The sequence below is a fragment of the Callorhinus ursinus genome, unplaced genomic scaffold (assembly GCF_003265705.2).
Source record: "Callorhinus ursinus isolate GAN/ISIS: 27379988/994484 unplaced genomic scaffold, GSC_fseal_2.0 scaffold8, whole genome shotgun sequence".
Lineage (NCBI taxonomy): Eukaryota > Metazoa > Chordata > Mammalia > Carnivora > Otariidae > Callorhinus > Callorhinus ursinus.
This window is the reverse complement of record NW_027397070.1, coordinates 43,471,326-43,484,365: the sequence shown is the minus strand read 5'-3', so window position 1 is coordinate 43,484,365 and position 13,040 is coordinate 43,471,326. Positions and strand designations below refer to the sequence as shown.

General features: G+C 34.1%; 1 protein-coding gene across 6 annotated transcripts in view; it reads right to left on the bottom strand.

Moving 5' to 3' along the window:
* The window catches only part of PCNX1 (pecanex 1), a 151,553-nt gene that overhangs the window by 42,497 nt on the left and 96,016 nt on the right, over window positions 1-13,040 (bottom strand). For all 6 annotated transcript variants that reach the window (XM_073895437.1, XM_025869773.2, XM_025869774.2 and 3 more), the window contains 4 exons: window positions 11,026-11,058; window positions 8,072-8,243; window positions 7,477-7,587; window positions 4,285-4,376 (listed from right to left, as the gene is read on the bottom strand). In XM_073895437.1, the coding sequence (XP_073751538.1) occupies window positions 4,285-4,376; window positions 7,477-7,587; window positions 8,072-8,243; window positions 11,026-11,058 (408 nt within the window). The remainder of the gene's footprint in view (window positions 1-4,284; window positions 4,377-7,476; window positions 7,588-8,071; window positions 8,244-11,025; window positions 11,059-13,040) is intronic.

The following is a 13,040-nucleotide window of genomic DNA, read 5'->3' as shown; positions in this document are numbered from 1 at the left end:
GTAACTACAACCTTTACTGAATCACTTAACTAAAAAAACAAAAAGCAAAACAAACCCAACCACCTCTGAGTTTTCAATGAACTCTGATTCAGAAGTGGGAGAAAATTCAGTAACTATGAAAACAAAAGGGAAGTTGACCTACTACAAAAGATTAAAAGATGGGTTTGTTCTACCCACTGTAGTGGGTTTGAACACTTTCTCTTTACTCTGTAATGGCCCAAATTCTAGGAATCTCTTAAAAATATGAAAACACCTAGAAAGTATACACACATTGCTAGAATGAAGTAAAGTTGTATTAGAAAAAAAAAAAACTTAGCTTTTGAGCCAAAAAGTTCAAGGAAAAATGAAAGAGTAAACACAAGGAAAGCAGAAATCAATAAATAATAAATGCAAAAGTCTATATTAGTGAATAGATTTAAAAAAAAATTCCTAAAGGTATGCAATAATGTCTCCCAATGCATCTAACTGCCCAAAAGTAACTACGGTTATCAATTTCTTGTATATTCTTCCATCATTATTCTATGTATATACAAGCCACTGGATATATTTAAAAAAAAAAAAAAAACCAACAGCACAAAGGAACATCCATTTTTGAGGGTATTACCTTCCTTTTTATTAAGATACAATTTTATTTAAGATACCTTAAAAAGGTTTTAAGGTTGAGTAATATTCCTTTGTGGATGTGATATATATATATATATCACATTTTCGTGTGTGTGTCTTAAATAAAAAGGAAGGAAATCTTGTCATTTGTAACAACATGGATGAAATGGATGGCACTATGCTAATTGAAATAAGCCAGACAGAGAAAAGACAAATAATGCATGGTATCATATATACGAAAACCTTTTTTTAAAGAAAAAGTTGAGGGGCGCCTGGGTGGCTCAGTTGGTTGGGCGACTGCCTTCGGCTCAGGTCATGATCCTGGAGTCCCTGGATCGAGTCCCGCATCGGGCTCCCTGCTCGGCAGGGTGTCTGCTTCTCCCTCTGACCCTCCCCCTTCTCATGTGCTCTCTCTCTCTCTCTCTCATTCTCTCTGTCTCAAATAAATAAATAAAATCTTTAAAAAAAAAAAAAAAAAGTCAAATTCATAGAAACAGAAAAGTGGCTGCCAAGAACAGGGAAGTGGGAGAAATAGGGAAAGGTTGGTAAAAGAGTACAAACTTTCAATAACGGTCTAGGTAGGGTGGGGGGTGAGAAATGAGTGAAGGTGAAAATGGCAACTGTATTTAATAAGCCAGCATTGCATATTTGAAAGTTGCTAGGAGAAAGTTCTTAAAAGTTCTCATCAGGATACACACACAAAAAACTTTTTAACTGTGTGTTGAACAATGTTAATTCGACTTATTGTGATCACTTCACAATAGATACAAATATCAAATTATGTTGTACATCTGACACTAATATAATGATAGATGTCAATTATACCTCAATTAAAAATTTAAATAAACTTAAATTTTTTATAAGATGAATAAGGTCTAAGGATCTAATGGATAGCATAATGATTCTGGTTGATGACACTGTATCGTATAACTAAAATTTGCTAAAAGAGAAGAACTTAAGCACTCTCACCAAAACAAAACAAAAAAATATGTGAGGTGATAAATGTATTAACTTGATGAGGGGAGTCCTTTCACAGTGTATCAAATCATCACATACATTTTTAATATCTTATAACTTTGTTGATAATACTTCAATAAATCTTGAAAAAAAACAAATGGTTTGTCTTGAAAATCATTCCACATTAGCACACAAAAATCTGTTCTAAATGTGCAGATTTACTGTAATGGGTGACATCTAAAACTAAAATAGTGTAATGAAACCACCATAACCAACAAAAAAGGAAAATAGTTTATCTTCCTGCCTGCTTAGGATACAAGGTTCCATTTGGCAGTTTTATAACTGCTGTTCTTCTAGTAGATAATTATAAACAGCTGTTTGTACACTGGGCTAGAAAACTTACTGCACTGTTAACTTCTATTTCAACTGCCAAATAACCTCTCACTTTCGAAACATGGCTCCTGTACGCCAGGGTGGTAGGCAGGTAGTGGACCTAGGAGAAGCTTCCATCTCCTTGCCTCCAATTCCCTCCTGGGTTTAGCTCCATCAAGTATTTCTCTCTCTACTGGGTTTCCCCCTCCTCTTTTAAATGCAAGCAAGTCTCAAATCTTTTTAAAAAATAAAAACCTGAAAACCCCCATTATGTACGTTTAGAAAGCGTGTCTTATATTTCCTTAATATTTATTCAAACCCAACCTTATAATAATCTAGCTTCCTCAGCCAAAACACCAAAGAAGCTGTTTTGTTGAAGTCTCCAATAATCTGTTAACTGCCAAATTCAGTAAAAAGTTTTTTTTCAGACAATCCTGACTCTGAAGTTTCCTTTGGGGGACTCTGTTCTATCCATCACTTAAATACTTGCATTTCCCAGGGTTCTATCTGTATCCATTTCCTCTTGTCAGTCCAGGTTAGCAGTCTTTTACTTACTTTCATTTAGTTGATGAATCCTAAATCTTTTAATCATTACCTCAAAACTCTCTACATATAACTACCTACTATGCTTCTCTGGATACCCCATGAATGTCATCAAATGAATGTGTCCATCTGTAAACAACCACCTTCCTCGCTAAACTCAAAGATTTCCAATCTTAGGCACTAGTATCACTATTTAACCAGCTGTTCAAGGCAGCTACCCAGAAGTCATGCTGGACCCTCTTCTGGCTTTTCTCTCTTTATCCACAGAGTCCTCAAATATATTCACTGAATCCAATTTTAGCTAGGTCCCTCATAATTTTAAGATTGCAATACAACTCACCCCACTGCTGATCCCTCCTGCTTATATTTCAATCTCCTTTCACACCAGAGACCAAGTAATCTTTCTGAAACACAACACTGATCATTTCTTTACCTTACCTCAAGTATTCTGATGGTCTGTTAAAAAAAAAAAAATTATGATGGTCTTCCATCTCCACCCAATACATTCAGGGTAAGATATTTCATAATCCAGCCACTGCTTATCTTTCCAGCCTTATTGAAGGTATCTTTCCTCATGCACCCAAACCTCCAGCAATTCCAAATTATTTGCTGTTTCCTGTACATATCACACTATCTTGACAACTCCATGGCTCTTCATCCCATGTTTCAACTAGGTGATTTCTAGTTGTCTGTCAAATATTGGTTAAAAAGCTACCCCTCTTGGAAAATTATCTTTAATCCCTTTTGGCTAAATAAGGTGACAACTTATATACCTGTACCACTCCATTTTCACAGCCTTCATCAACCTCTACTGAAAGTGTTGGTTGACTTACTAATCACAGCTAAGAGACAAGCAATTTAAAAGCAGGAAATGGTGTTTCGCACAGTCCTGAGCACACAGCCAACACTCCCTAAATGCTACTGAATAAATGATGCGAAAAAGGATGCTATGAGTCACTTTTCTTAGTCCTTTCAACCCTATCATTCTCTGACTGTCTTGCATTAATGATGATGATGACAATAATAATAGTAATAATAATAATAGGGGTTGAGAGTTGTTTACATGAAATTTAAAATTTCTATGTTTACAACTTGGTGGCAATCTTTTTAAAATGGAGCTAATTAAGGCTCATCCAGATTCTTCCAGGCCAATAATGATGATGAATTATTTTCTCTAGAATGTATCTTAAATTGCAGTCCTTGCACTTGTACTCACAAGTTTTAAGAAATCTTGATGTGAATAGTAGTTATATATATATATTCTTAAGTAAAAATCTAAAATTAATTTCATATTCTGTTATTACCATACCCACCTCTACCCCAGACCAACCCAGTTTTAATAATGTTTCTAATATTAACCTACGATTACTACATGGAAAAGGATTTACTTTTTAATAATGGTTAATCATGAGATTGCTTTTAAGTTCAAAGTAAATGAGAATGAGAATAATATTCAATATACGAAGATCATGGAAATTAATGCTAAAGTGGCTGCAAGGAGAATGGAGGGATGGGGGCTTAAATCATGATTAGTCAATTTAAAACAATCTTCATATAGAAAAATAGACTTAGGGGCTCCTGGGTGGCTCAGTCGGTTGAGCGTTTGCCTTCAGCTCAGGTCATGATCCTGGGATTGAGCGCCATGTCAGACTCCCTGCTCAGTGGGGAGCCTGCTTCTCCCTCTCCCTCCCTCCCTGCTTGTTCTCTATCTCTATCTCTCTCTCTCACTCTGTCTCTCAAATAAATAAAATCTTAAAAAAAAAAAAAAATAGCCTTAAAGACAAAATCATACCATAATGTATTGCTCACCTTTAAAGCGCCATAACACAATCCATATAGTAAGGCTACTGCCACAATGCTACAGATAAAACTGTAAAGTGCTGCAAGCAAGCTTGTAGTGGCTAGACAGGAAAGGGGAAAAATTTTAATATTTTATAGACATTTATGGAAAAAATCTTAAAAGTATTTAAAATGTTATAATATTGACTACAATGAAATATCTACTCATTTGACTTTTAAAAATGCAGTTATGTCAAATTCAGTTACATCATCCTATCCTTTGAAAAGATTTTGAAATGACAAAGGTTTACTATCCACAACTTTTGATACAAGACAAAATATATTCACCTTATAAGTAATGAACATTTATACATGGCAGAAAAAGTTGTACCTACATTATGCTTCAAGAATGTATCTTATTATTTACAAAAGTATGGGAAAATGAAGCTTGCAGAGGCTTAAAAGAACTGGCAATGTATTAAGTATTCACAAAAAGATACTAGTCTCTGTAAACAGAACTTGTATTACCCAAGGAAGTAAATTTATATTACCATGTGTCAATTAATTCTCACAAAAAAGTACAGATCTGACTAATTAATAACTAACAAAAACAAAAGATAGATCCACCTCTTCAGTAAGTGGTTTCGGGAAAAAGGACAGCTACATACAAAAGAATGAAACCGCACCACTTTCTTACACCACAGACAAAAATAAAATGGATTAAAGACCTACATGTAAGATATGAACCATAAAACTTCTAAAAGAAAACATAGTAATCTCGTAGACATCGGCTTTAGCCATATTTTCCTGGATCTGTCTCCTCAAGCAAAGGGAAACAAAAGCAAAATAAACAACTGGGACTGCATCAAACTAAAAAAGCTTTTGCAGCATGCAAAAAACTAAGAACAAAACAAAAAGGCAACCTATTGAATGGAAGAAGGTATCTGCAAATGATATATCTGATAAAGGGTTAATATCCAAAATATATAAAGAACTCACACAACTCAACTTGGGCAAAAACCGTAAGTAATCAGATTAAAATGTACAGAAGACCCAAACATTTTTCTAAAGATATATAGATGGCCAACAGACACATGAAAAGACATTCAACATCACTGATCATCAATGCAAATCAAAACCACAGTCAGGTATCAGCTTATACCATAGTGGCAAGCATGAAAAAGACAAGAAATAACAAGTGTTGGCGAGATGTGGAGAAAAGGGAACACTCATGCAACTGTTGATGGGAATGTACTGGTGCACCCTCTAAAGAAAACAGTATGGAAGTTCTTCAAAAAATTAAAAATGGAACTACCAGATGATCCAGTTAATTCCATTTCTGGGTATTTTCCCAAAAATAACGAAAACACTAACTAGAAAAGATACATTCACTCCTATGTTTATTGCAGCATTATTTACAATGGCCAAGATATGGAAGCAAGGTAAGTGTCCATCAACAGACTCAGCCACAAACAAGAATGAAATATTGCCATTTGCTGCAACAGCATGGATGGACCTACAGGGCATTATCCTAAGTGAAATAGGTCAGGCAAAAAAAGACAAATACCATATGATTTCACTCACATGTAGAATCTAAAAAACAAAACAAACAAACAAAAAAACAGAAACAGACTCACGAACATATAACAAACTGGTGGTTGCCAAACCGGGGGGCTGGGCAAAATAGGTGAAAGGGATAAAGAGACAAACTTCCAGTTATAAAATAAATGAATCACAGAATGAAAAGTATAGCATAGGGAATACAGTCAATAATATCATAATAACTTTGTAGAGTGACAGATGATAACTACATTTACAGGGGCAAGCATTTTTTAATGTATAAAATTATTAAATTACTATGTCATATACCTGAAACTAATATAATATTGTACGTCAACATCAAAGAACTATACTTCAATAAAAGGTAAAAAAAAATCTTAAAAATTCTATTCTTACAAGTGGAAAAAAATAGATTCAATGGGATTACTAATAATAAGGACAGGGAATGGCTAAGATAGCTCTCCTTTATTTTTTAAAAATATGAGTAACAGACTTTGTTCATGGTAATTTTATATGATAACCATGAAAAAAAAAACCTACTGGAAAAAATCTTCTTTAGGAGATATTAAAAAACTAACACCTTGCACAAGTTTGTAACAATATGATGAAGCCCACTATTATAAATTACCTACCCTAAGCACCCTCCAGACCCTAAATACTGAAACAGTCTTCTACCCACTAAGCTATGCTGAAGACCAGCCTAGTCTTCATTCACACCCCTTCAAAAATTTTTCAAAACATTAAAAATGCCCTAGATTCATAGCAGCAACAAAGGAAGAGATTAGTTTCTATTTAAAATTTAAGCCACAATAACAACATTTTATCAACAGAGATGATTTCAATGCATATGCTTGGAAGATGTGGACTACAAATGTGAAGTATGAAGAGAAATGGACCACAAAAGTTATAGTAATTTCTTTTCCTTTTATGTTTTTTCTCTAGTTATACACTCAACTTTCAAGTAAAATTTTAAATGGTTAAATTAAACAACAATGTATTTTAACCACAGTGTCTATCCATAAAATTAATTTCAAGTTCTGCAAACCATTATCTATTTCAGAGTAATTCTGGTATGATCTTTCTCATTTTCAAAGTAAAATATACATGTGAGAGGGGAATAAATTTCTAAGTATATCAATTCATATCCACATATTCTACTCCAAACAGAGAGATACTTCTAAAAATCTTATCTAGGAAAATGCTTTTACTAAAAGCATTTGGTTTTGGTGTTTCCATTCTAAAGAAATAACAAAGATCTGAAACCATATTCAGAGATATACCAAAAACATATACTAGTTCAAAATTCAAATATAATGTCATGTATCAGGGGTCAATCTATTTGGGACAGATAACCTTTTATAAATATTTCATAAGTCTATATAAATTCCATCTAAACTCACTACAACTTTCAGTTTTAGACAATAGTACTTCATCATTTCTTATAAAGTAACTCCATTATTCCTGGATCTTTCAATAAAGTGGCAGACTTGATTACTTCTTTCTATCTACAAAGTAATTCCTGCTCAGTCTTTAATTATTAAATAATTTCCTTTTTCTAATTGCAATTCTAAAATGAAAACTGGAAAGGTATTTTAATGTTACTTCATTACCTAATGATCTGTAAAATACTATAATCTGTCATTTTTAAAAGGAACTACTCACCATTACCACCGAAGATATGAATATCCAATTGCTCACAAAGGTACATTACAAATGTATTCACCTGAGGCAGGAGACCAATGAAAAATACTATTGGGAAACAGAGTGTAAACACTACAGAAGAAAAGAAAAGCATATTAAAAACATTTATACAACATCCATCCTTTTGTTCATTTTAAGATCATAAATGATAAAAAAAAATCCAAAATGAATATAAACTACTACGCAATTAAAAAAATCATTTTAAATTATTTCCATGTAACTGCTTGGGTATTAAATAATTTTTTCAACGATAAAGAACGGCTTTTAAAATTATTTCAACCATTTTATATAATAGTTATCTGAGATACAGAATCCAAAGGAAAACTTCCATCGCATCTGTTTCAAGACAGAAGAATTCTGTTATATGTATTCATCATTAACTTGTTTCATTCATAATAGCCCTATAGTTTTGTTCCTCACCGAGAGGATTACAATAAACAGCAAAGTAAGCCTATTAAAACCATTTTTTAACTATATAATTGATCTATTTATCAGGGAACTATTTGTGTACAAATAAATTAATGTTAAGATCTGAAATACTTTAAAGATCACTCACCTATAACTAAATCCCTGGCTGATATAAACACCAGTGGATTAGTGAAAGTTATTCCATATAATTTGAACTTGGTTGTAGTAAGGTTTCTGCTACCATAATCCAAGAGCCAAATAAGACCACAACATAAACAGAAATAAACTGGTCTACTGTAGGCAATGATACGATTATGGCCCTGAAAAATGATATTAAAAAAAAAGTTAGTTGATTTTAAGACTCACAACTAGCTATTGAGATCTTTGATAGCTTATATTCTAAGGATTCAAAATGTATCCATAGGAAGCCAAGTTTCTGACTGTGGCAGAAAGAAATTACAAATATGAGAAGGAAGAAGAATAGAATGAACCCTGTGATACTGGACTGAAATATTAGAGGTATCAATACGAACTTATTTTTAATACACATATAAATCGATATAAGATGTGTGTATACATGTATACATGCACATACGTATATACATAAATATATTTCCTAGCTTTAACCACTGAGAGGACCTAGAAATAATGACATTCTAGTAATAAAGATTACTAGCATCAAGATCTTAGTTTATAAATAACACTACTGACTTAAAAAACCCAGGCCTTCACAGAGAAAAGGCTGGTTTTGGGCTAGGGTAGGGAAAGTATATATAGATGAGCCTGGAACATATTATTGTGAAAAGGAAGGAAGTACTTAAAGACTGATAAGGATATGTCAAAAGGACAGAGAGGGCAGCTTGGTGGGCTCCCAATGGCCAAATCAGGATAATTTGTGCATCCAAATAAATGTTAGTAATGTTATAGTCCACTGAATAAAATATGAATCCAAACCAATACAAATAAGTAAACACAGAAGGAAAAGTTCTTCCTTACAGTAAAAAGTCAACTAATAAATTGGAAGGAATGATGGAATTAGAAAATTACTATTTGGCAACCATCGAATCATAACTGATTCAGGCAAGAAATATCAATAGATTTTTACTGAAAACAAGTAGTAGGTGGAAGTTTTTGGGGCAAAGGGACATATATGAAATCCCCAACTATTTCCCTATGCAACACTTATTAACTCTAAGAAGAAAAACAGTAACATTACAATAATTAGTGGTTCTCAAGGGAGGGGAGGTAATTTTGCCCCCTAGAGGATATTTGGCAATGTCTGAAGACATTCTGGTTGTCACAATTGGGGAGTGTGCTACTGACATCTAGTGGGTAGAGGTCAGAGGTAATGCTAAACATCCAAAAATGTACAGGACAGCACCGCTCCCTCCCATGGATTCTCAACAAAGAATTATCCAGCCCCAACTGTTAATACTGAGGAGTTTGAAAAACCTTGCAGAGACTACCCTTAGCCAAAAGATGAAAGTTAACATCACCAGTAAAAGGATAAATCAACATCATGTGCTTCCTGAAATGACACGCTGAGAACAACACATCACTTTCATAATTTTCCTTCCAAAAAAGCATGTCCTGTATCTAATCAAGAAGAAACATCAGACAAACTCAAATTAAGGGATGGTCTACAAAATAAATGGCATGTACCTACCAAAAGGGTCAATATCGTGAAAGACAAATATATACGGAAGAACTGCTCTAGATTAGAGGCTAAAAACAACAAACACATAATCAGGGATTTTCTCTGCCAACTGAGTCAACAGGAAATGCCTGAGTAAGATCTGTAGATTACAATGTTCAGCAATGTTCAGTGTCCTGATTTTAATAATTATATTGAAATTAATCATGTAAAGGAATACCTTTGTTTCTAGGAAAATACATGGGAATCTTTAGAGGTACAGGGGCACTGTGTCTACAATCCACTCTCAGGGAAGTGTGTGTAGGCTGGAAGGAGCGGGACAGGGTGGTGGAGAAAAACCAGAAAGGGAATAAGCAAATATGGCATATGTTCGCACAGGGAGCCGGTGAATGGCATCAAGAATTCTTTGCACAAGCCTTGCAACTTTTCCCTAAATTTCAAATTATGTCAAAATTTGAAGTTAAAAGCAATGCTCCCATCTATCATACACTTCAAAAGCATTCTTACAAAATATTAAACAATCAGTTGAAAGAAAATAATTTGCTTCCTTGTTCTGTTTTGCTCATCTACACTCACTATTAAGTATTCCAGTGTATGCGTAAAAATAATAATTGTATTCAAGAAAGAAGGCATCATCACAAACTGTTCTTAGAGTCTGTTTTTGAACTATTTTAAAGAGAATGCCCTTTGGTCTTTTTTTTTTTTTTAAGATTTTAATTATTTATTTGAGAGAGACAGAGAGAGTGACAGCACATGCGAGGAGGAGAGGGAGAAGCGGGCTCCCCGCTGAGCAGGGAGCCCGATGCAGGGCTCGATCCCAGGACCCTGAGATCATGACCCAAGCCGAAGGCAGACACTTAACCGACTGAGCCACCCAGGCGCCCCACCCTTTGGTTTTTCTATTAAATACTCTATGGTGGGTTCTAAAATTGGACCATACTTCACAAAAATACTGTTTAGCAGCTAATACTCTTCCAAAGTCACAAAGTGAATAATAAGGTTTTTAATCTCCTTAGGGTCCACAGGTCTAAACACCAGATCAATTTATTACTTCTTTATTCTTGCTCTTAATGATTACCTAAGCAAAATAATGTACAGTTCCCCCTACTTCAAAATTCTATTTTTCAGTACTTATTCATGATTTATTCTTCAAACTTTATTAAATACAAGTTATTAAGTAACTATGAGTTTATATGAACTATGTCTACTTGATAACCTCCTCCTGAAACAGGCTGTCAAAAAATGAATTATGCTCATTTTCAACTGAGATTTAGAGTCCACAATTATATCATTTTATTTCATGCTAATAAATCATCTTTCTAGTAGAGCGTCAAAACTTAGATGAGAAAACAATAACATAAATCTTAATTCAATCTGACATATGACCAAAAGAAGGTTTTGATGAATGTTAGGGAATTATAAGTTACAGGCATATCAGAGTGACTTACATGTCTGGGAGAAGAAGAATCTGGTTGAACACTCTAAAAATGAAACAAAAGATAGATTATACTACTGAGGTCCTCGTAACTTTATAAGTAACTTTCAAAATGCCTGAAATAATTTCAAGTAAAATATTCCACAGCTAAGAAATGACCTACATTAAGTCTGTTAAAATAAGAGAAGATGAAATTCCAGATACTGGTGTCACTGTGATATCAAAGAGATCTCAAATCTTTCCTGACTCTTATTAATTATGGTTAATTAAAACTTTACAAATAGCTTACACTTCTGAAATGGCATATGGTAGATAGTCCATCTTACTCCTTGGCTCATTATTACATATAATTAAGGTAGAATGCTTTCTTATATGATTCCACTCCATTCAGGAAATGCACAAAATATGGGTTAGTTTATAAGAAGAATTCTAGTTCAGCGCACAAATTTCAAGCCTACTAAACAATTCAATAGTACTTGTATTAAATCTATTCTCTGTATTTTCACATCAAAATCATCAAGTTAAGCTGTTTCCCTATAAGAGATTTTATCAACTTCCCTGAAAAATGTTCAAAAGGTATTTTGCAGCCACTTCCCAAATCATAACTTTTCTCCCAAGTTCCAGTTCATTTCTAACAGCAGTCCAAACAATTTCATTAGGATAGTCTATCACCACCCTACAACTCTATGAACCTTAGTCCTATATACCTAACAGGCAGTTAGGATGGACCAAGCTCAGCAAGTCTGTCATGTGGCCCTTGACTGGATATGAGACCAGGTAAGCTCTAAACTCAATTGCAACATCTGGCCTCCAAAAGCTTCTGGTCCAGTCTTTCTTACTTCTGTTTATGGTTATTACCATTCTTCTTAGTCAACTAGATTTTTTATTTTTTTTAATTTTTTTTAAAGAGTTTATTTATTAGAGAGAGAGAGAGCACACAAGCATGGGGAGCGGCAGGCAGAGGGAGAAGCAGGCTCCCTGCCGAGCAAGAAGCCTGATGCAGGACCCAATCCTAAGCTGAAGGCCGATGCTTAACCGTCTGAGCCACCCAGGCGTCCCTCAACTAGATTTTTTAAATCTAAAAAAAATTTTAAATCTCAGTCATCTTTTATCTTTCCACATCTAACCAGATTAACCTGAAAATAGTGGACAAAGTTAACAGGACAAGAGACACTGAAGCAAAGGAATGAATTTAAGTAGTTTAAGGCAATAAAGAGATGGATTATAGTGGTTGGAATAGAAAGAATAAAGGCCAGAAATTTTGACAGAGAATCACCAAATTTAATCAAAGGGACCTGGTTACTTGTTATTAGGGGTCGAGAAGTAAGGAACAGAGAGGCTTTAGGATTTTCAGTCAGTATACCACTGTCAAAAGCAAAGGAACTGGGAAAGAAAAATATTTATCAGAAGATGATGATACGGTATTTTTAAAATGTGCCAAACTGCCTGTTAGGTATATAGGACTAAAGCTTGTGAGAATGATGAAGACTTTGAGATATAAATCTGGACATGATTCATACATGGGGACAACAAATGAAGTAATAAAAGAAGGTGACTTCACTGGCAAGGAGTTGCAAGCTGAAAAGAGGGCCAGATAAAATCCTAAAATTCTTATAAACTAAGAAGTAGTCCAAAGACCAAAGAGGCAACAAAGGAAATTCAAGTTATCTGAAAAGTTAGGATAATCATCAGGGTAGCATAAAGTCACAGATCAAAATAAGGATAATATAAAAATAGAAGACAGTATTCATAGGTACTAAATGATACAGCACTCACAAAGAAGAATGAAAAAGGACATAGATCTGGCAATTAGAGCTTATTAGCCCAAAAAGACTGTAGTTTCAGTACCGCAAATGAGGTAAAAAGTATGGATGAGTCTTGAAGAAATGGAAAGAAATGGAGTTGACACAAATGGTTTTTCTGGATGTCTATCTATAAAGAGAGAAAGGACAGCAAAGAGTATAAACAGAACCAAACAGTTTTCAGGATGGGGAGAGTTCTGCATGTTAGTATACACTGGGCAGATAA